At 41.5% G+C, this 24,991-nt stretch overlaps 1 protein-coding gene across 12 annotated transcripts in view; it reads right to left on the bottom strand.

The window, feature by feature from the left end:
- Positions 1-24,991, bottom strand: part of TEAD1 (TEA domain transcription factor 1) — a 280,155-nt gene that overhangs the window by 62,253 nt on the left and 192,911 nt on the right. For 5 of the 12 annotated variants that reach the window (XM_077114015.1, XM_077114018.1, XM_077114016.1 and 2 more), the window contains 3 exons: positions 15,256-15,320; positions 12,829-12,891; positions 12,677-12,739 (listed from right to left, as the gene is read on the bottom strand). In XM_077114015.1, coding sequence (XP_076970130.1) covers positions 12,677-12,739; positions 12,829-12,891; positions 15,256-15,320 — 191 coding nt within the window. The remainder of the gene's footprint in view (positions 1-12,676; positions 12,740-12,828; positions 12,892-15,255; positions 15,321-24,991) is intronic. The other 7 variants (XM_077114021.1, XM_077114022.1, XM_077114024.1 and 4 more) reach the window with 3 other exon arrangements.

Below are 24,991 nucleotides of genomic sequence, written 5' to 3'. Positions count from 1 at the left end.
CCCCATGTGTGACAGGACCTGCTGGCCAGCAGGGTTTCATGCTTAGTAATCACATCGAGGCTCCTGGCTGCTAGCAAAGGGTTCATACAAACCAGCCAGGCCAGGAATCATCTCCTTTCACATCAATGCAGGAACAAAAAGGTGACACCCCCGCCCCCCCCGAAAAAAAAAAAAGACCCTCCACAGCCGCAACTCAGAGTTCAGAGAGTGAGCAAGGGCCAAGGGGAACTTCAGGCCAAGAAGGCAAGTACCAGTTGAGAGGCTGCTTCCATATTTGCAGATTTAACCAAAGGTGATGAAGAAACATGCTGAGGTACCAAAGGCAAGGTCAAAAAGAGAAGCGGAAAAGAAAGAGACAAGAAAGAGAAGAGAGGAAAAAAGAAAGGAAAAGGAAAGGAAAGGGAATGAAACTTAATGAAATGAAACCAGGAAGCCTCTGAAATTACTACTAGGGCTTCTGGGAAAGCTTACAAGGTTAGATACCACTTTGCACATTGTCCCATTACTCTCATGGAACATGATGTGCATTTTCAAGAAAGCTTACATGAATCCTTAAGGAAAAAACCCTAGTGCCTAAGTTTTATATTTTATACATTCCTCTAGTCCTCAACAGAAAAAAATGAGTGTCACGCACAGTTTTCATTGTGCACACCTGTAAATACATGCACTGCAGGTGAATGATGCTTTAAGAACCCTGGAAGCTTGCAAGATTACTGGTTCCCAGTGGGAGGGCCCCAGGTGAACACTGCATGCCGTCTTGATCACCTCCTCCTCAGATGGCATGTTTCATGTTGAGGCCCCATCCGCCCATCTATAGCTGCTCAGACCTACAACTGCTCTGACCTACGGGTAACATTTCTTTTTCTTTTTTTTTAAAGTTCTGAAAACATTTCAAGGTACCAGGACAAAGACAAATCTTGAAATAGATGGAATTTTATGAATTAAACTGACTAGGAGGCATGTACTCGCCCTAAAGCTGAATGAAGCCCTATGAACACAGACCTCCAGGTCCCAGCCAGTCCACCCTCTGCTCGTCTGGTGACTTCCCCAACACCTGCCCCATCCTCTTCCTCAGAGGGCAAGCCACGTATCATGCAGAAAGCATGGCTCCCTTCGTATTTGACAAAGGAGTCTTTGACATCATCTCTAACCTGTTGGCTTCTCCTTGAACCAGTCACTTTGGACTCCAACTCCCAAGTCACTTAACCCTCTAACGAAAGGTTATAAATGCTCTCAGGAGGATTTCTGAAACCGAGGTACTGGCATAGGTATGGTCACATGTACCTCTGCCAAAGTGGAACAAGTCTTCCAGCCTCTTTGGGGCTCAGGCTAAGGAGGCTGCAAAATGGCAGCTCAGACTTCTTGTCTGCTTAGCTGACGTAACTTCAGAGAACAACTAACTACAAAAGAGCTTGTGGACTTGGCTCCACTCCAAAAGAATGTCACAGGGCCTCTCACAGACCTGAAGGCTCTGCGTTTATGAAATGCTGATGACAGGGGTGATTCTGCTTGCCCAAATACAGAGTATATTTGTGCACACTGGGGTGTGGTGACTCATGAATCCAAAGTCCAGGTCCAAATGGAAATGAGTTCCTTGAATCTCTAAAACCCACTTTATTCTTTTAGGGTCGCTTCAATGTTTCCCTTTGCTAGGCTTATTGAAAAATGTTCACAAAAGTGATATTTTTCTTTTTTTCACAGGGAAATCAGGCAGGGAGGGAAAGGAGAAAAGGAATAATTTTTGTTGCTGATATCACATAACTTCAGAATATGATCTTCTTCTTTTGTTAAATAAAATAAGGTGTGACTCTCATGACCCATAATTCCACCAGGTACCCAAATGAAAACAAAAGCTCAAAAGCAGGAGAGTAAAGCTACTATCTATCCATCAACCTGCTCTAGCACAGTAAAAGGATTACCTGCTGGGAATTCAGGAGACTTGGTTCCAAATCTACCCCTGACATTACTGAGCACTGTATTATCTTGGGCACTTTGTTTAAAAGTCGTTCTATTTTCTTCATTCATAAAATAGAGCTGTACTTTATTCTTTAAAGCCTTTCTAGTTCTAAAAGCATTTTCAGCTATGTGTGTGTATTACATTGTAAAGAAATACATGTTAATACATATACCCAAAAAACTACAAGAAGATAGCAAGGATGTTAAAATTTGGGTAGCTCTGAGCTGTCTGTCTTAAGAGAGAGAAATCCAAGGAAGGAAAATAATTTTTATCTCAAGTAGAGGGTTCTCTCCGCACTTGACATATCTATTTGAGAACAGGCAATTTTCTGCAAATGGACTAAAATGTCCATACCAGTGATTTCCTACCTTTTGTAGTAGAGACACTTTGACTACACATTTAATTATATAATACCATCTCTTTAGATCTAATATACATTTGAAAATGAAAAGGATTTAAAAATTTGTTTGAAATCTAAAGTTACCCTGGTGATAATAAGCTCACCAGGGCTATCTTGAAATGAGAACTGAGAGCTTGGCTGTAGAAACACTTATTCTGGAATGGGAATACGGACGGAAGTCCGGCTAAGAGATTTCAACAGAAGAACCTCTAAGCTGTCACTGCCAGCCCAGTGATACATGCCTGGCTTTGAAGAACTTATAACACTAAATGTTAGAACTGAGTAAACTGCTTCTCTACGTCACTCTGGTCTAATGTCCTGGACTTTTAAACACTCTACTCTATCCTCACTGCTCACACTAAGGGGGGGCTAATCTATCCAAACAACTGAAGCCTAATTAAATTTAAAAACATATACTACAGGGCAGTGCGGTGCTGGCTCAGTGGCAGAATTCTCGCCTGCCGTGCTGGAGACCCGGGTTTGATTTCCAGTTTGCCTGCCCATGAATAAAAAAAACAACAACAATATACTACATTGGTTTATTATATTAATTTTATTCTAGGATGTTTTCACATTAACATTCCTGAGATGTGGATGAAATTAACAAAAAGTGAACACATTAATCGTTTATCTTGGGGAAAAAAACCTGTTATTAACTCTCTGAGTGTGTTGTATATGTGTACAAATAAGCAAGCATGAATGAGAAAAACGAGCCCTCGGGAAGAGCTTGGACAACTTCATGCCACTACTGATTTTAAGTCCCCCCATCCCTAAGATTACAAGGCATGAGGTCACACAAAGCTTAATGCTTGAGAGACAGGGAAAGAAAAGACAAATCTCCCTCTTTCAACTGAACCCTATCCCAAGCCCATGACCTGGTATGCGGAAATAGACAAGGAGCAGGAAACATGGGTCTAGAAACTCTTGATTGGGGGAGGGGTGCATGTCTCATAACCACACTTTTTTCACTATCCAATTATGTCACTGCTGTCACTGTGCTCACCGCCTTAGCCACAGCGTCCAGCAGGCTGTGTTGTGCATAAACTCCTCAGGCTGAAGCCTTTCAAACTGTTATTGTTACTAAGTAAACAGGCTTTCATATTTCATGAAGCAGAGCATGGCTGCAGTCAGCTACAATTCCCTGTTCCACTGACTGCCTCCTTTTTATGGTTGAAATGCACACAATGTTTGGAAAATGTCTACATGTAATATACATGACAGGAAGGCAGCAATATTACAAATGCACACGGCTGTCCGGACAGGTGTGCTCTGAAAACTCAGACATTTTATGAATCAGCCTTTGGATATTTCTCTCTTCCCCCTGCTTTTTCCCAGCTTTTGATTATTATGGTATATCAATTATCTCAAAAATTGTAGGCATTAACCATAAACAAATTTTAAAGAGAATGTAAGAAGGTATCATGTTTGCATATGTAATATATTACAGCTGCCATATTTAGAATTTTAATGAACAGCATACTAAATCAGTATATTCCAAACAGTTAATATCAATGGACCATTTTTTTCATAATGAATATAGAACTTCAATATAATTTATTCATGTGGAAGTCCACTGATGCATCAGGAAAAATATATAGAGAGAGTAAAAACAACAAAAACAACTATGGATGCAATAACTCTTGATAGCAATTAAATGTCTTCCACTAAATATACTTTTCTCGGTACTAAAAAAGTATAGTGAACACAAATGTAAACTATGGGCTCCAGTTAATAGTACAATTATAATAATATTTTTTCATCAACTGTAACAAAGACACCACATGAATGCAAAGTGTTAATAAGAGGGAGAGAATATGGGGGCTCTATTTTCTGCAATTTTTTTTTTTTTGGTAAACCTATAAATTCTCTAATAAAAAAGTATTTCAAAATTCATTTAAATAAAGGAGGTCACACTCTCTTGGTATAGTGTGCAGGAGGAAAGACAGTAATTTTCTTGCAAAAATTACTTTTTCAGAAAAGACAAATACAAAATACTTCATTAAGAAGTAATTTTGCAGATGTTGCTTCTACTCCTGCACTATGTGTATTCACATGACCTCAGCAATTATCAGCTGTGGCTTCTGAGAAGATAAACATCACAAAGCTTTAGGATGGTTCTGGAGAAAGGATGGAGGGCACTTGAATTTTTCTAGCCATGATCTCTAATTTGCTTATGATTAGAGAAGGCAGGAGTAAATACAAAAGGGGGCTATTTCGGTCAGACAACAGCTAACGCTGAGGAGGGAAGGCACATTCATACTTCTCCTGATTTGGTATGTAATGAGTACGAATTAATTCATCTTATTCTATTTCCAAATGCCAAAGACACCATTCACAACAAAGAAAAAAAATTTCAAGGCTTTTGCCATTGTCCTTGTTTATAGGTCCTGAGCTTTATTTAGTATTTTATCATTGTTAACAGTGTTTTCTTTCATTCTGATGTGGGGCTTAGCATCATAAAGGATTATAAATGAGGATCCATGTGACTCAAAGTTACAAGTGAAGACTCTCTTTACCAGGGTTTAGGACAGCTTCCTGCTAGATGTGGATGTCTGGGAGAAGGCACCTTTCTTACCTTAGTCCCTTTTCCCCTGGGAGGTGACACTAACAGACAGGTGGTGGGCCTCTCCCTAGAGGCCAGAGGAGCCCACGCTGACAGCTGGCTCCAAGTTAGTTCCAGAGCAAGTACTAGCTCACTTCTCTGTTTCCTTCCAATGTACAGCCACAATGAAAAAAGGGCTCAGTGGAGAGAGACAATGCAAAGCAACTCAAGTCAGGGGAATGAGCCCTCAGCCTTAAGCAGCCCTGTGTGGGCAGGCAGGGTGACACCATGGAAACACCAAGATCAAATTCAAACCTGTGTGACCCTGGACGAGTCACTCTGTCCTTCCTCATCAGTAAAGTGGGGACACCACCACCAACTTTCAGGACTGCTTAAAAAATTACTTCAAGCACTCAGGGCAGTCAGTGCCCGTGGCCTGCTGCCATCCAGGGAATTTGAGGTCTTTGGGGCTCATGGAGCTGACCACCAAGGCTCATTCCTACTCAGGACCTGAAAGAAATACTTAGAAGTTCTGATCCCCACTGCACAATCTTCAGGAACAATGCTATTCTGACACCATCTACACTGGAGGCCAATTAACAATGGAACTTCTCTTTGAAGGGGTAAATCATGCTACCTCTATTGGCCTTAAAAAATATCCAGATGTGGCTCAGTTCACATAGAAAGGTAAACGCATCCAATCCTTTTGCTCCTGCTCCAATCTGCATCACAAACTCGCTCACTAGCTGATGAGAGGTTCTAATTCCATCACACCCAGGCAAGAATAACATTTTCCAATCTTAGCTTTAATTTGGCTAAATTAAAAACAAGGTGATGAAAGCATCCCAAGGAGGGTACATGTCATGAATGCAAAACTCCCTTAAGATTGGAAAATCCCAGGAAAGACTATGCATCATTTTCCAAATGCAGTAACAAGGCCAAATGTCTTAATACTAACAATGAGACAAAGGAGGCTGTTGTCTGAGGCTGTCTCTGCCCTGTGTACTGCTAACAGCCAACCCTGAAGGGGCAGACTGGTCAGAGACCATAGGGAACCCCACCGAGTGGAATGAAGCATGTCTGCTTTTCCTGTGGACAGGGCCACTCCTGGAAGGAACCAGTGGTGACACAAAGAGAATTTGGCAGTCTGGACTTAAGCAATGCCCCTGTGATGTTCTTTGTCTCCTCCAGAGAATTAAATCAGCAATTTGAACTTCAAGTTTTCTGCTGATTGGAAGGGACAGCAAATAGGAGAGAAAGGACTGTTCAGAAGTAGAGTTACGAAGGTCAACCAAGGTGAGAATGAAGACAATGGCCAAAGGGGCAGCGCATGTAACTCAGAAATTACTGGGCAAAAATTGGACACAGTCAGAGAAGCCAAGGCCTTTTTTCTGCTCTACTGGGATGATGCAATGTCAGCAAATACAGGCTTTTCTTCAATACTTGTCCAGGAACTTGACATGAGTATGTCTCCTGACTGAGAGGTCAGAGAAGATGAAGACTTACTTTCCTGCTAGTATTGTCCGGAGTCATACACTCCCCAAAATACACTCTGGGATGTGAATGAGACACAACTTTTCCATCTTCACATGAAGATGCTGCTGGTTCACAGGGTCGGGAGGTCTGCAGAGCTCAGCTGTGGCTCCCACCAGCCTCTGGAGCCAGCAAATAAAGGATGGCCTTTCTCCCCTGGTCTCTGTAAGGCTGCTGCTGATGGGGAAAGGAGGCCTTGGGGAAGGGCCTGCACAAACTGTGGGGACCAACGAACATACGGAGAAAGAAATGCAGAGCAGGAAACACTAAGTAGGAATTCTGAATAGGAAATAAAAGACAGCTTGATGCTTAGAGAATACTTGTGCTTCCTTTCTAGACGCTGGGTTAAAAAGTCCCTGGAGCTTTAAAAAAAAAAAAAAAGTAATGACCTTTTCATGAATTAATGGTGAAATAATTCAAAATAGAGAATGCTTTCTAAAGTTGCAGGCCAGCTGTCAGATCATCCTGCCCAAAGTCTTATCAGACAGGCTGTTGCCTCTCACCACTTCATCTGAGACACCAGTGAGGGACTTGAGGAAAGGGGAGGTGGAAGACAACAAATGAATCTGGTGTTGGAGGCACTGTGGCAGATGCAGTTGGTGACACAAGGTAGAAGGGAGGTCTCTAACTCGAAATGTACAGTCCCAGAACTAAAGAACAAAACCACTCTTTCCACAGACCTATAAAGGCATTTGCACACTATAACTGGATGAATCCATCTTCTAATTTACAATTGGTTTCAGGCATAGCTGCAAAGCTATGGGTCATCTAAAACACACCTACTGCCTGAAGAGTGATTGGTCGAGAGATTCTTGTCTGGATGGGGAATAAATGTACAGTATCCCATCACTGAGAAATGATGTCCTGAAAGTTAAGCTCTGCTGAACCAGTAGGTATCACTCCCTTGTTTCGTGGACATTGAAGCCAAGTTAACAAAAACAAAATGCAACTATACTTTAATTTCCAAAATTCTGACGCTCTGGCCACAAAATGCCCTATATTTCCATCTTAACAGGTGTGGAATTTCAGCTGCAGGCTGCAGGACTCTTCTCTCCACCCTCCCCGGCTCTCTGATCCCTGGTTCACCATTTCCTCATATCACTTGTTTGTGACCCCTTCAACCTCCCCTCCTAATATTTTCTTGTCTCTTGTATATATTCCTTCTGGTCTTGGCCTGTCTTCAAGGTCACTCCAAGTTTTTGACCAACTCTATCCTGACTTAGGCTGCTATAAAATTACAGGGGGAAAAAACCTCATGTCAGTGCCAATGGTTAGAGTACAAAGTCATGACAGACAATGGGTAAAGACTGAGATTAACTTTCAGACAAAGTTAAAAGGAGAATTGTTTACCAGTGGATTTGATTTTCTCAGGAAAATAAATGGTGAGGAAAGACAATGAGGTGGGGAAGGGAAGCAGGGGGCAGAGAGAGAGATTGGGTGGGGAAAGAGCAGGTAGAGGAAATTTTTAGAAGTACGGAATAAATTTTGTCATTTATTTCTTTCATTTAAAAAAATTGAAAGGAAACACATCCTAATGGAAAATGTGTTACATTTAAAATTTGGCAACAAAAAACCTCATAGTTAATTTTGATGCACACCCCCAGCTTATTACCATTACTTTAACAGAACGCAATCTTTATAAACTCTGTTGTAAATGCTGCTACTGAAAATCTTTCTGAAATGTTTGGAGTATACTTTTCAGTGTATCCTTTATTAAGGATAGAATTGCTAAACCTACTTCCGTCTTTAAGAGCCATGGGCAGTCACCGAGTGGACAGGATGAGGGGTCAGCTGAGGACAGCCAGGAGGACTTCTGGGGGCACTGAGATGGCCCCAGGAGCATGTGGTCGGCTCTGGTAAATCTCCCTGCCACATCTTTGCTGCTCTCTTAGCCTATTTCCCAAAAGACAGCTGCTGAGATTTCCCCATGGCGTAAATATGAACAACCTTTGCATGTTCCTTAGCCCACAGATGAATGCTCACCCCTCAGAGGGATGGTGCAGGACCTTTCCAATGAGGCCCCTCATTCTCACTGCCATCCCATGTCTCCGACTACCCGGCATCCTTCCTGGGCTCCTGAACACCCCAGCCTCTGTGGAAACCCTGCCTCCATCTAGTCTCAGCTCTAAGGGCATCTCCTCCAGGAAGCTTCCTTTAATTCTCCCACACTCAGAACTAATCATTCTTTCCACTGGGCTGCCTTTGTATGACCCTGTTTTATTTCCACTACCAAGTGTCCTGGCTGGGTACAACCTACATTGTGCATTTCTCCCAAATGTGGCCAGAAGTAACAGAAAAAAGTAGTTGCTCCTCGTGGTCAGAGACTCTGTTTATTCAAGTCTATATCCCCAACATGTACTAAAATGCATATCAATGAAAAGTTTAGTGGACCGAATTCTATATGGAAATCTCAATATTACAATACCTTTTTAAAAAACTAAAATTTAGAGCCATACATTTTGGAGTGATCTTGAAGAACCACTGTGGATTTGGATCTTGGAAGTTAGCAGAAGCAGAGAGCTGACCTTCAAAATGTATTCTATCAGGATTTCAAAAAAAGTCATTTCAGTAGCTAGGATGACTCATCTGTAAATCCGACAGGAGAACAACCACTCTTCCCTGTTTGGTTTCCTGGAGTCTGCTTCCTTCAGAGGCTCACAGAAAGAAGGTGAGGCTACAGGACTCAGGAAGTATACGCTAAGACACATGAGCTGGTCTATATAAACTGGAGGAACACCTTGGGACTCCTCCTCCGGCCTAAAGCAGTGGAGGTTTCCATCATCACTCAATGGAATAGCCCACAGGGGCCACTGCTAAGGATGAGAGAGGGTATGCTTCAATTAGGCCAGCTTTTACTATTACTTATTGATAGTTCCAAGTAAGATTTTAATTTGAAACAGTTTTTCTCCTTAGAAAAGGCTGGAAAAACATTGGCCTAAGGAATGCTACTGCACCCTATCAAGGGATATGAAGATGCACTTATAGGAAAGAGGGCTCACCTGGATACCACACCTGGCAGTAGCCCAGGTGTGGGCAAACCACTTTTTAAAATTCCATGGGAGAAAAGGGAAATGCCAGTTTAGCTTCAGTCTTGAACAGGAGGACCACAGACCTTGTGTGCCCCTGAGTACAGAATTCTTTTGACTTCTGAGTCTGTCCAGGGGCAGGGACCAGTCTGCTCTGACCTATGCTGAGATGACCAGCCATCGCCACCTTCTCCAGGAAGCCTGTCCTACATTTCAGGTAAAGAAGGGCATCTCCTGTGCAATCTGTATATGTCTGCCCACCCTCAACATCCTTCCGGAAGCTTTCCTTGTTGTCTGCTGGAATGACTTCAAGTTCCTGTAGCAAGTTAATCTCAGATGATACGGGAGGTCAAAAGACTGCTGCTTTCAGCCTGACCTGCCACAAGCTCGTGAGGACACCCATTCCCGCCTCCTCACAGATGTGACTGCACTCTAGAGTGGAGCGAGAGTGTGTGGATGCACTGGTGAACACCACCTTGCCTCCAAATCCTGAGCCCACTTCTTGGTAATGGTTGGGTGAGGGAGGTTAGGATAGGAAGCCCTTGGGAGGCTGTGAAGGCAGCAGCATCTGTGCAGGTAAGTAACAGCCAGTCTTATTCTCCTTGAGCATCCTAATGACACAGCAGCCACACAGCCAAGGCCACCTCACTGCTGCATTACTGGTGGCCACCACAGCACCAATTCCAAGAGAAAGCTTACATCTTGATCAAGGGCTCATTGTTTAAAACTCATCTTTCTTGTAAAACGTGGATATTGGGGGGATGGCTGTTCACAAGGGCTGCGGTGGGACAGCTGTTAACAAGGGCTGCACACCTAGCTCCCAGGGAAATGAGTGGTGAGCGGCTGGCTATCTGTAAGTTATGTCCACCATGTGCTGGCATGCAGCCTTCTGCGGGAAAAACATTCTCCCATCTCCAGACGAAACCTCATCTAAACAGCAGTGGCTTAGGGTCTGAAGGATAGGAGTTCAAATTCTGACTTCATCATTTACTAGGCTTTGTGACATTTGGCAAGTCAAATAAACTCTCTGAGACCCAGTTTCTTCACCATTATTCCTCAAAATCAGCATAACAGAACTCAAGTCAGAGTGACCCTGAACAGAGAACATGTAAGAGGCTCTGCATTATGATAACGTCATAATGATTCCCAAACTCAGAAGTGCATTCTCCCATGCAGCACACTGACAGGATCCCCGCCATACTGTATTTTGGCTCTTTCTGCTAATACTCATTCAACAGTGTCCTAATATATGTCACAATCCCATTCATGCTGCCAGCTCTGTGAATGGGGGGGTTTGCGTGTTAACTGCCCACCTTGATGAACTCCAGGCCTGGGCCACTCAACTGGTATTAGATGATGGGAAAAGCAAGAGTCCATTTTTTTCAAGAAAAATGTGGTAGGGAGGAAGGAAAGGAACTACAAGAAGACGGAGGTGGTTCTTGGAGCTTAAATGCTAAGCCAATTGCTACCCTACTGCCTCTCCCTTCCACCTCCTCCTCCTGCCTGCCCCAAAGGAGAGTGGGCCAGGACTGAAGGCTGGAGGGAAGAAAGTTTTTTCTATTTTCTAAGAACAGACACAAACATAGCTGTGTGTCTGTGCACACAAACATGTATAAAGCACTGTTACAGTAGCATGCTCGTTTCTATTGAGGAAGATTCTTACAATCACCAACTGAGAAAAAGAGTGCTTCCTGAATTCCACGGGGATCCCTTCGAAATGCGAGAGCATAATTTATCACTCTTACAGGGCTTTCAGCGCAGGGCTGCGCGTCCTCGTGAATCGATAGGAACCACACAGACAGCACAGAAATAGGGCAATTCATAATATCTCAGATGGACACACGAAATGGATGTCTGTAAACTTCTTTGTACATCATTAATTCATTAGCTCAGAGAAACGAGGAGCAGGATCAGAACATCAGCAAACGTGGGAGTAGTTACTTCCACACAGAGAGTAGTACTGCACCTTTGGTTAAAAAGCAGGATCTATGAAGTTATCTTAGTCTTCCAACTGCTCAGCCAGTGCAGCTAAAAGCCAGCCACCATCAGCCACAGGTGCGAGCGAGCCAGCATGCTGCCCTCTGCGGAGGGAATGCCAAATGTTCCTTCCTAGCCACTAGCCTATTCCACAGCCAGCCTTGTTGGCATAAAAAAAAAAAGTTGGAGGACTTTGGGAAGGGTTGCAGTGTTCACCAGGCGGTGCTGTGAAATCACACTCTGCTTTTTAGTTTAGAACAAAAACACAGATAATATATGGGAAAAAAATCAGGCTAGAACAAAAAAGGTGCATGGGAACGGACGACACTACAGGCTACAAATTCATCTTCATGAGAAAGTAAAACCCTTCCATGTGAACTAAAATCGCTTTGCATTTCTAAAATGGGATATTACGAAAAGAAAGTCATATATATATTCTTTATTACAAATTTTGGGAAGGGACAAAATAGGGAGAATTTGCATTTAAAAAATTATCACTATCTCTATTTTGCTATGAAAAACGTCTTAAGAGACTGAAAACTGAGGCACATGTAAAAAAAATTAAACAAGTGTAAATGGAATTACAAATATGGGTTTGATCAAGAGCTTTCCCATTTCCAAAATCTACATTTTTTTGGTTTTTTTTTTAAGGACACACCGCAAATTTCTTTTTTAACAGCTTAGCCACTGTCTTGTAAGACAATATGAAGCAACGTGGTAGAAATCTGGCCAAAAATACTCCTTATGTTGGAAGGGAAGTAATATGGAACATACCTATTTTTCATAAATATTCTTGGAAATACTTCAGAAGCACAAATTAAAATAATTTCGAAACATATTTTTAGAAGTAATTTTGTGACCATTCTGGAAATGATTCTTTTTATAACCTCTGTATTAACTTTGCCTCTCTGGATATTTTTTTTCCTCTTCTCCTAGCCTTGAGCTGCTTGGTGGATATTTATAGGTTAAAAAAAAACATATTTCTGTGCTGAAAAGTTATCAAGACCAGCTCTCTGCTGCATTTGCATTGTTATTAGGAACACACATACACACACACACACTGAGTTTAATTTGAGGCTAGTAAAGAAACTGAGAGATTAGACACAAAGAAATGTAAACAGCTCTCACATGCGAGGAAACTAGGTTACGAGAATCCCGGCACCAGGCATTCACCAGTCACCATGGAAAACAGGAAGTGAGATGCATAGCAACCACAAGCCAAAAAGCAGGAAAGCGCATACCTTTAGCTTGGAATGAAAATCACGAGATTTCCTTCTGGCAAGAACCTGAATGTGACTAGACACCTGCAGGGTAGGGGAAGGGAGGAAAACAAAGGAAAAGCCTGTAACCATGGAGATGAAAAGCCCCCTACAACTGGGCAAGCCAGACGTACCTTAATGGCGGCTTGAATTTCTCGAACTTTCTTTCTTGCTAAGACCTGTATATGACTAGACACCTACATTGTTCGGGTTTATGAGGGGAAACAAAACAAAACAAAACAACAACAAAAAAAAGGAAATCAAATATAAAATCGCTACTCCTTGGGAGGGTTTAAGGGTGGGGGTGGGGGTGGGGAGGTTATTTGCATCTCAACAAAGCTCTGCAGTTAGGAATACACAGTCCCAGCCAGACACCAAGCCCCCAGCGCTGCTCTAAGCTTTTCAGACTGGGTCATCACTGCAGTGACTTGATTCACGATGAAACTTGAGGCTAATCGTAGTTTTCCCGCCCAGGAGAAATCATGGGCACTGGGAAAAACTAATTTTGGGAGGGATGAGAGGGAGAGAGTGGGGATGTTTTCCTTGTAAAATTAAAAAGGTGGGGGATAGAGGTAAATGAAAATATTTATAGCGTCTCAGTATTAGGAGGGAAAAGCCCTTTTTCTCAATTTAGAAGAGAATATCCATAAATTAGCACATTCTGCAGAATCAAAAAGCTGAAGCTGTTGGTTATATTCTGATCTCATTAAGAGCTCTGAATTCTGTGGCAAATGTTAAAATAATACTGACATGTAAATTAGATCTCAAAGAGAAATGGAAAGACCCAGTTAGCAGAACATTTTTCCCCCTTATAAATATCTTTCATCCTTCCACTCTTTTGGGTATTGACTGGGTGCCAAGTGAATTTGCATATTATTACAAAGCGAAATGTGTGAATACAGCCAACCAGCCATTCTGTTAAAAATATGGGTTGAAAACCACACGGATTTACTGAACAACAAAATTCACATTGGAGAGGTATCACCAACTGCTGCCTAAAAACATCCCAGGATGAGGGGGTGTGGAAAGGAAGCCAAGCCCAGCTCTGCAACACAATGATTCCACTGGGTAAACTCATTTGCATTTCTTTCATAGGACTTGGTTAAATTTAGAAGAATCCCCCAGTGAAGGGTGAGACAAAATGACCAGAGCTCATGGGCCAGCAGACAGCTGAAGTCTAGCACTTTAAGTACATAGATGTGTCCACTTCAGAAATTTAGAGCCTTCCATTTAAAAGTTCAGCAACTCAGACTGGCTGACAATTACTTCGTTTCCAGACAGGACATATGATAATAAAAATGATCCTTTTATCTTTAACTTTGTTTTGAGTTTCAATTATTCAATTACTTTTTTTCAAGTTGCTTTTGTACTTTTTCAAGGCATGGAGAAGCAGGAATTCCCTGACCTCCTCATTCTTCCATTCAGCTCCTGCTTTTTTTTACCTGTTTCCACCTGGGTGAAGAACTTTTGTTCCTCTATGCTTCTGTGCATTGATGAGGAGAAACTGTCAGGGGTGGGGGATGGGGATGCACCCCCAAACAGACAATGTGCTGCCTCTGGGCGATGGCAGGCGGCCACTTCCTTTTGTGCTGACTCAGCAGCCAGGCCCAGGGCTGGGGTACAGAAGCATTTCTGGGGAAAAGCCCCTCCCCCAAAATAAACACTCCTGAAAACACTGGGAAGAGAACTGGAATCTGCTGCTCAGGTTGAAAGACCACAATTGAGCCTGCTTTTTCAGTTTGAGTGTATATTTTTAAGACCCATGCCAGATCATTCAGCACAGATCAACATTAAAAAACATCTTATTTTTTTTCCTGTAACAATTCATCCATGAGGTACCCTCCCCACACCCTTTCCTTTTTCTTTTAAAAAAATACTGATTTCTTATCCATTCCAGTTCTGAACTAGGTCATGTCAGAGATCTGGACTGCTTTACATCTAAAAGAACGAGGGAAGGCAGACAAAGGGCAGAGGGAAACTCCTGACACTACCCTGCAGTAGTATTTACATTGTAACTTTATTTCAGTCACAGCAGCTACTGACAAAAAGCAATAGCTTAGGAGCAACAGTTCCCTGGACGCACATCATTCAGTATATTTAGGCCAATAATCAAGGCTGTTAGCATTACTTTTTCATTGAAATGATGACTAACAGATAATTGTTCCAGGATTTTACAACTGCACAAATTCTCAAAATTTCATGACTTGCAAGTTATACTTGCACCTGCAGTTTTTGCAATGCTCACAGGTGCATGGTTTGGGAAAGAAAGGTAAGTTTTGAAATACAGTACAGGAGCAGTCCATATACTGTCCTGGGCAGTGAAACTTTCCCATCTGAGGCCTGAGTATGAGTACAGAAAGAACTCAGGAGACCACATAACAAAGGGTCACTGAAATGATGAACAGTGAAAACTGAGCCAATTTAAAATACCTAAACACTGACGTCCCTACAGGGAACTCAAATTGGGGGCTCCTAGGAGCCAAAGCACAGACAGCCACTGCAGCCAAAATGCCTCCTGGGCCATTCGCTGACATGCACTATTTCCAGGTGGGTTATTTTACCTGTTTTCTGGTCCTCGTCTTCCCTGTCCTGAGTTTGATGTATCTGGCTATCAATTCATTCCTACCTGAAAGAAAGAAGAATTTACAATAAGGTGGGTTACTTAAAAAGAAAAAAAAAAAAGTCTCTGAAAGTGAAGAATGGAATTTAGAATCAAGAATTTTAAAGTTGCAGTTGTAAGTTTAATAATGCTAGAGATATAAAAAGGTACAGTTGTTTGCAAAAATATTTAGTATGGGAAACTGAGGATGAAGAATATTTAATTTTGAACTTCAAGCAACAAATAAGGACAGAAATGTGCCTTCTAAGAATTTTTTGTGTGCCTGCTTGTACCAAAATGGGTGGTTATTTGTATAAGCAACAAGTAGAACAAATGGATGAGTCTGGGACTAAATAAACCCAGTTCTGTTCTAGTCTTTTATATAGATAATCTGACTTTGAAGAACATTATAATGGGAAAACATACACCCTGAGACTATGTATTTCTAAGACACCATGTGAAATAAAACCCACCCATATGAGACATAGTGTCTCTAACCCAGTCATATTTATAACTCCAGCTTGCTTTAACACCAGGTACTGATAATATTTTTATATATACTATATAGTAAATGGAAAATCTCCTAACTTCCTAATACTGCTTTTGGTCAGAACTGTATCAGCTCCAGCATAATAATAACTTCTTTTGGCCAAGAGCAAGTTTGAAATCTATTGCTGTGGCATTCATGTGATTTGCCACATTGTGACAGTCAAGGAAATTCCTAATTATCTCTCAAGGCTCCACTTTTCAGGGAAGTCTTCTCTAATCACAGACCTAGGTTTGGTCTCCTTGTTCTATAATCCCACTGCAGGAAAACCTTTACTTCCTTCCTAATATGTAACCAAGTTGTAACTATAATCATAGCTGCATATTTTTTGTATAATTTGCATCTGCTGCCTTACTTCTCAGGCAAACTGCATACCAGAAGAAGGCAAGAACTTTGCCTTTTTCACCAAAGTTGCCCCAACACCCAGCACTGGTACACGAAAGAATGACATTGTTATAGAGCTACTGGTGAAAGAGAATGATCACATTCCACCAATCTCCCCTGGCTGAGTAAAAGAACTGGCAACACTGATGAATGACTGTCCTCAGGGAAATCTTCTCTGAGAACTCTGAGGGCTCTCCTATTGCTGAGCTGAACCCCCCTTGCAACAATGGCTCTGTCCGCCACCTGCCTGAGTTAGGACTGTGCTGGACACAATCACCATCGGCAGGCAAACACATCACGGTGTCTGCGGACTGGAAAGTACCTCTAGTCATCCATTCCCAACCTCGAAAGTCCAAGTCCCATAAGCCCAAGCCAAGACAAAGACTTGAAGAAGCAACCCATCTTATCTTCAAATGTATTTAAGAAAAAAAAAAAAAACCCTCCTAATTTGAAGTTCTCTGCAACTTTCACCCCCAGATCTTTCTTGTTCTTTTCAGGTCAACGAGAACAAAGTTAGTCTCTGATCCAAGTGATAGCCCTTCACGGTTTTTTGGGTTCTCCTGGAGTTGGAATCTGTGACAAGCTTTGGAATGCTCTCACACATCATCCTGTGCCCATTTATTGTCCAATTCTCTTTTACTGCTTCTGCTTGACAGGACCACAGCTGAGGGTGTCTGTCACCTCCCTCATCCTAAAGACTCCACCTCTATTAATACAGTCGACACTGTATTAGGTTTTTGGGGATCACAATAAAATGCCAACTTCTGTCACCTTGAACTGCTAGGGCTTTTTCATGTGGGCTACTCCTAACGTATTCCCCCTACCCTTTTCTCAGTCTTCTCCTGCACAGTTGGGATTTTCAGATCCAAAAACAGACCCTTACATTTATTTGTATTCTATTACATTTTGTTAGATTAAGCCTATAATTCCAGCCTGTCAGGATCTTTTGAGATCCTGATTCTGCAACTGAATTATCCTTTAACCACATGGAAAGGACTTATAAATTCAGTTTTGAGGATGGCTTCTCTAAGTATTCCCTTTCAAACTTTTGAGAACCACCAATATCCCCTGTAGTGTCATTGCGTCTGCTTCTCCATCTCTCAGATGGTTGTACAGATTTTGCAATTTGTCTCAAAGGCTCGCTGACAGCAAAGGCCAGCAAGGAGTGCCTAATTACCAGAAGCCAGACCTAAATGACAATGTCTGCAGAAGAGCCAAGCATTCTCCAGCTCCAAGCCTCTCTGTGCCCCCTGTTCAGGGCTGTCTGAGTGGTCAAGAAGAAATAAACCCTGGGGCTCTCTATTACATGCAATTTCTTCAACCTGGTCCACATGGCAGAGATGCCTCTTGCCCCCACATATGCTTATTTTCTGTGAAAGTAGACAGAGTAGCTTAACAAATGTGACATATAACCTATATAACAATTTTCAACTTCCTATGGCATTTGATTGAATGAGATCAATATTCAGGACAGCCACATGCACCTGTATATACACTAATCTATGCAAATGGCACCCTATGGCATTAAAAGGCACAGTGCCTGTCAATATCATACTTTGATTAAAGCACTTCTAAAAATTACTATTTCTGCAAAGAGCCTTTACTGGACAGCTACTATTTGCTGGGTACTACATTATAGTCATCATTTCATTGAAAGCTTATAATTCTTAACCTGGTCTATATGTAAGCATGATCATCTTTCCCTGAGTGCTTTCTTCTACACTATGTTTCAAAGCATGAATATTAGTTAACTTGGATTTCTGTGTTTTCTGTTGTTCAACCATAGGGAATATTGCTGATTCAAATTTTAAATCCCAATTCAACTAATACAGAGCATCTACTATGACCTATGCACAGGGTCAAGCACGTTGTTTCATGTGAACTTTTTCTAATGATCACTGAAGATGGCTAAGGTTTACCTGATTAAGAAAAAAGTCATTTAATTTGTTAATCGGAAAAAAATCTAGTTTTAATTTCACAATTTAATTTTACACCTTACAATTATCTTCATAAATCTACAAAATGCGGTCCATCACTTTCAAAGGACCATTTGATTAATGGTTGGTCCGTTTAACAAAACTTGTCAAATCCTTTCAAAATATACTTTATAAAAGTATATATAAAATATGTTTTAATGTATTTAATGCTTTTAGGTATTAAACATTTCTGATTTAACTTACAAAATCTTCCCTTAAACATTTAAACCTTAGAAACCTAATAAATTCTATTAAATGCTCTAATACTTGTAAACCTAGTAAGACTGCAACTCTTCCAACAATCAAAAGTATAAATCAATCTTCATTGCACACTTAAAACTGGAATTACAAGCTAATCTGCTACAGAGGCCAAACTACTTTAAAGAATTACTTGAAATATCAAATATGGGCAAATCCTTTAAATTAAAAATACTAACACTGTGGCTTTGATTCTATTAAAAACTTCTAACTCTGAGTTTTCAGTCTTCCCAGAATTAAAATATTCTTATCCATTAAGGAAACAAATAACCATTCCAAATATTTCTGAAATATATTTTTGACTGCTTGGGATTATTTAGCTGTCAGAGAAACTGATTAGTTTCTGAATGGAATCTTGAGAGGACATACGAAGGCCTAGTTACAATTCCTACAGCCTTATCCTCCAAATGGGCAGATCCTTACAGTCCAGGATTTGAGTCACTTTGCTAAGGTGCAGAATTCCCTAATCACGGACAGGATGCTCAGAGGCACCAACCATCATCACTGATGCAACTGGGAGTGAGCCTCAAGTCCACACAACACAATCCTGTTCTCCTTAACAGCCATGATCAGAATGTTGGGTATGGAAACCTTACCCTCCATTTCTCTGATCATCCCCCTCAAAACACACACACACACACACACACAAGATAGTGGCTTGATCCAAGTAAACCTTACAGCAAAGTTAACTGCTAATTTCTTAAACCAATCCTACACTCATTTGGGGACCAGCTTCTTTGTGTTCTATATCATGGCCCTCCTATGCATCAGGGAAATAAAAATAAGTCAGCATGCCTGCCCATAAGGAGTTCACTGTCTGATATAATGGCTAAAATAGGAGAGTAAATCCTATACATCCAAAGGCGACAACTGGCAACAAAGAGGTTCCAATAGCATGCACAGGTAATAAGTCAGAAATAACTGAGGAAATGGAGAAAGGTTTCTCAAAAATACTGGACCATAAACCAGACCCTTAAGCACAGGGTACACCTTTTCCAACACTTTATTATGAAAAATTTCAGATATGCAGAAAAGTGTTTCACAGAAAGAATTTTACAATGAACATCGAATTATACCACCTAGCTTCTACCTTAACTTTTTCTATATTTGCTTTATCTCGCATTTTTCATCTACCCAGTTCTTTATTCATCCACCATACCACTGTATTTTTTTGTTGTTGTTGCATTTCTAAATAAGTTGCAGGCATGATAATATTTCTCCTTAATGGAAGGGGGTATGACAAAGGGGGCAGCATTTCTTTAGATACGTAACTAGGAAACAGGGGCTTTAAAAACAAACAAAACAAACCCATCCCTGCTGGCCTTTTACCTCCCTGACCACTGGACACATTGTTTCTTCCTGCACCCATGAGTCTCCACGTTCTACAATTACTCTTAACCACAGCTTAAACAGCCATACCGGATTCACTTCCTTCACTTGTCCTCTGTGAATACGTAACAGAGCTGAGTACAATGTCACACTTTCCCACTAAGTGTCATTATACTACACTTTCTCTGAGGCTTAAAAATACCTTTAAGAATGCACATTTTTGTTCTTCAATTTGAGATTCTGCAGCTACAGCTCCCTTGCTGTTCCCACAGGCAATATAGCAGCAAAGCCAAACACAGCCTGGTCTTCCACTTTGACACTATGATCCTCACTAATCTGTAATCTAGTTTGTATTTTTCCCCTTTCTCCTAAAATAGCATAACATAGTTGAAAGTGAGCCCACCATCCGTTACTCCTACGTCCTGGATGACTGTCAAATTTCCTGCTTCAAGGGGCAATGCAGAGAGAGATTCGGCAGCAAGGCCTGGGGCTTGGAGAAGACAGCCTAAGGTTGTTGCGGTAAGGGGATGTGGCCTCAAGTTCATATTTGAGGCACAACAAATGCACGGTCTGTGGCTAGAAATTGCAGCCCAGACACATTCAGCTTTAACAGTCAAAGAGCCACTTTGTAATTGCATGGAGTCAGGGAGCCACAAAGAGAAAGCAACAAATGGAATCCTCCACTTCGGCTGTGGCCAGTCCCGTGCGAACTCACAGCCCTGAAGGGCTGGATGCCTCACTCTCCGCAGGCCTGGGGAAGGGGATCCAGTATGAACTCCAAGGAAATCTCTGCTGTCCTTCCCCCGGCCAGGATGGATTCATGAGGATCGCCACCGCCCACCCCACCCCCACCTTCCCCACTCTTCCCTTTCTTTCTGTGCCAACAGGGTGAAAATCAGAAAGTAAACGCAAGCGCCTCTTGATTTCTGGACCAAAGCTGTATTCAACAGGCACTGATGCTATGGTTGCAGCATTAGCATCTTCTACACTCCCACACAAACTCTGACTCCGGTCCATGGTATTAGCTCTAAGAGAATTTCCCCATGAACACAAGCTTTGTGGGCGCTGTATCTCCTGCACGATAGCTCTCCTGGCCCCCAACGTCCTTGCCTGTTTTTCCAAATATGGATTCTGCCTACCTTTATGCCTTGGCCTTCATTAGCCTTCCAGCTGGAAAGGGCCTCTTTTTCCCCTCAACACGTGCAGGTTTTAACCTGGGCTGTGTCTCTGGTGACTCATATATTTTTCCGCCTTATATTCTAGTCATTTCAGCACAGGCACCCCTGGAGAACAAGAATTAATGGCATCCCTCTCTTCTAGGCTTCCACCTCCCCAGCAGCTCAACATCGAGAGATGAGCCACTGCCAGGGCAGGAAAGGGGCTCCAACCCCGCTACAGTCCAATTTGACTCTGGATTTATAAAATAAACTGAAAAAAAAAAAAAAAAAAAAAAAAAAAAGAAGAGATGACACAGTGAGAAAAAGAGAAAGATCACTTTCCCTCTAGAGTGATGATAGGCAAAGGGAGGCAGAAAGATTCCTTCTACCAGCTGACAGCAGGACAGACGCCCACATGGCTCTGTCCTCCTGCAAGCAGTGCTCAGCATACAGAGAGCAGTTCGTGAAGGGCTTTCATAGGCAAGGTTCCATGAGATGGTGTTAAAGTACTTTCTAGGCTTTAGGAACCTCATCTTCTCTACTGAGGCTCATCTAAAAGGAAAAATATATTAGTATATGAAAACCAGTAACTGAAAAAACATATGTATGGGGGAAAGTGCAAAAATCAAGTATTGCCAGCCAGGGACAGGTCTGCAGAACTGTCAAGACCCTGTCCTCCTAAAGATTTAGGGAATCTGTACCTGTGGACACCGCCAGAGAAAGCATTACAGAGTCTTGTTTAACTAAGCTGCATGAGTTAATGATCAGCCACTTCTTCCACACTGCTGCCATGGCAACTTGTCCCAGCAACACCGGAAAAGAAGGAAGGACAACCAAAGCTGGTTAGCCATCCAGGGGTCAGTCAGCAACTGTGCACCTACGATGTGCAGGCAATGTGCTAAGAATTAAGGGTGTAAAAGGGCGACGTCTCTGCCTTGAAGGAGCTTACCTCTGTTTGGAAGAAAACCCCACCTGTGAACTCACCCCTATGAGAACAGGGCCAAACTGGTCCATCGTGCCTCTCATTTGCAGCACACGTCACCACCAAACAGGAAGTTCCATGTGTTGGGTTTTACTTTTCCCTCTATCCCTGATGCTAAGAGCACAGCAGATCCTCAGAAAGTATACAGTGACTGAGTGAAAGACTGAATGAGAAGGACGGTGGACCAGAGGGTGAGAGGGGTCAGAGGGCTATGATTAGGGGAAAGGGAAGGTTCATGAGAAAGAACATTTGAACGGGTCCCAAAGTGTGGCCAATGAGGACGTTTAGACACCAGTGTCTCACTTAATCCCCAGTGTAAATAAATCACTGCCCCAAAATCAAGGCCAATGTGGACAACTACGGGAAGGGTCACGGTTGTCAGGGGCTGGTAATGCCTGGTCCTCATGTAGACTCACAAAAACTACTGATGGCTTTAGGAAGTGGATGCTGGCAATTCCCCAAGGATCACTGTCTCTGCATTCACCCAGAGGCTTATAAAGAACAGCCCGGATGAAAAGCAAAACAAAACACATAGAACTGTACAATACAAAGTATGAACGAACCCTAATGTAAACTATGGATTACAGGTAACAGCAAAATTATAAAAATTTTGTCTTATCCATTTGTAACAAAGGTATCACACTAGCACAAGTGTTAATAACAGGGAAAACTGTGTGTAAGTGTGGGTATATGGGAACAAAAAATATTTTATCAGTGTATGAAAGGCATTTGGAAAGGAAACTCTCAGTATATTTCTGTAAGCCTGAAATTACTTCAAGATAAAAGTTTTAAAAAAAAACTGATAAGTCTGATAACTTCTGGTTAGCCAGAACTTAGTACCTAGCACCCCGTCAAAATGCCTGGTAATAACTCAAGTCTCAGAGCTCCTATCAGACTGTAGCAGCTAGTATTATCATCCTATGACTGCTCCATCACACTGAGCTCTCCTTTTTCATCTTAGCAGAGGATTTACAAAGTACTCATTTCCATTAGATTACAAGGGTCAAAAAAAGACCAGCAAGTAAAAATGTTTAAGGCTATGTACTGAATGCAACCCCTCTATGCTTAATCAAACTTCTCTCATTTTGTTGCTGCAATTCTCTCTCTCTCTCTCTCTTTTTTTGGTGAACAAATATGAACATAAAATTTGCCATTTTAACCTTTTTTTAAGGATAAAATATGATGATTTATTAATATCATTTCTTTACATTACACACGCTTTTTTATTTTTTTAACTTTTATTGTGAAATATAACATATTTACAAAAAAGCAATAAATTTCCAAGTACATTTTAACAAGTAGTTATAGAACAGATTTTAAAGTTTGATACGGATTACAATTTCATTTCTTGTGTTTTCTTTTAGCTACTCCAAGACACTGGAGACCAACAGAAATATCAATATAACGATTCAATAGTCATACTCATTTGTTAAATCTTATCTTCCATGTTATATACTCCTCCTTCTCTTTAAATAACATATACACACAAAAGCAATAAATTTCAATGTACATCACAACAATTATTTGTAGAACAGATTTCAGAGTTTGGTATGGGTTGCAATTCCACAATTTTAGGTTTTTATTTCTAGCTGCTATAAGATATTAGAGGCTACAAGAAATATCAATATACTGATTCAGCAATCATACTCATTTGCTAAGTATGACCTTCTCTGTATAACACCACCATGTTTGATTGTTCTCCCACTCTTTAAAGGAATTTGGGCTATGACCATTCTAACTTTTTCAGGTTGGAAGGGGCTGTCAATAATATGGGCTGGAGGGATGGAACTAGTGGATGTTCTGGAAGGTCTGGCCCCTCTGCATTTCAGGACTTATCTGGTCCAGGGACCCATCTAGAGGTTGTAGGTTTCTGGAAAGCTACCTTAGTGTATGGAACCTTTAAAGAATCTTATATAATACCCTAGGTATCCTTTAGGATTGGCAGGAATGGTTTTGGTTGGGGTTTGGCAAGTTATGAGAGGTAGCAATGTCTAACTGAAGTATATGTAAGAGTGACCTCCAGTGTAGTCTTGTGACTCTATTTGAACTCTCTCTGCCACTGATACCTTATTTGTTACACTTCTTTCCCCGCTTTTGTTCAGGATGGCTTTGTTAACCTCACAGTGCCAGGGCCAGGCTCATCCCTGGCAGTCATCTCCCACTCATTTTAACCTTTTTTTTTTACATGCACAATTCAGTGACATTAATTACTTTTACAAAGCTGCGCTACCATAATCACTTTCTAATACTAAAATTTTTTTACCACCATCAATAATCACATGTAGTTATTTCTTGAAGGAAAAAAATACAAATGAAGCACAATTTTTCTAATGCTTCATTCTCTATGAGGCAATAAAGACTTTACAATCTCCTTTTTAATCCTCTAATAAACAGTTAAACTTTGCTTTTAGTCTCTCCCCTTCCTAATTTATCCTATACACAGTTTTTAAAATACTATTTCTTATTTACACATCTACTGGCTCCAAGACCTTCAGTGGCTCCCTACTGCCTACAATCTAAATGTCAAACTGCTTTAGCATGTTATCCAATGTTTACCCAACATGTGGCCTCTCACTTTTTATTTTCTAGGACACACCACCACCACTGCCACCTTAATTCACATTATTACCATCAAAATACACCTTCACTTCTAGTTCCTTGAACCATCTGACCATCTACCATTTTGCTCATAGCTGAAATTGACCTTCCAACTGCATCAGTCAAAAATCCTTCCAGGTCCACTCTCTCTCCACGACGAGCAGTCTCACCACCCTCCCCCTCTCTGTGTGGGACATGACTCCCAGGGGTGTGGTGGACCTTCCTGGCAACGTGGGACAGAGATCCTCGAATGAGCTGAGACTCAGCATCAAGGGACTGAGAAAAACCCTAGCTGAGAATTAACATCAAGGGATCGAGAGAACCTTCTCGACCAAAGGGGGAAGAGTGAAATGAGACAAAGTGTCAATGGCTGAGAGATTCCAAACAGTGTTGAGAGGTTATCCTGGAGGTTATTCTTAAGCATTAAGTAAATATCACCTTGTTGTTCAAGATGAAGTGGAGAGGCT

This window comes from Tamandua tetradactyla, chromosome 8, assembly GCF_023851605.1.
Source record: "Tamandua tetradactyla isolate mTamTet1 chromosome 8, mTamTet1.pri, whole genome shotgun sequence".
NCBI lineage: Eukaryota > Metazoa > Chordata > Mammalia > Pilosa > Myrmecophagidae > Tamandua > Tamandua tetradactyla.
This window is presented reverse-complemented; position numbering and strand designations above follow the sequence as displayed.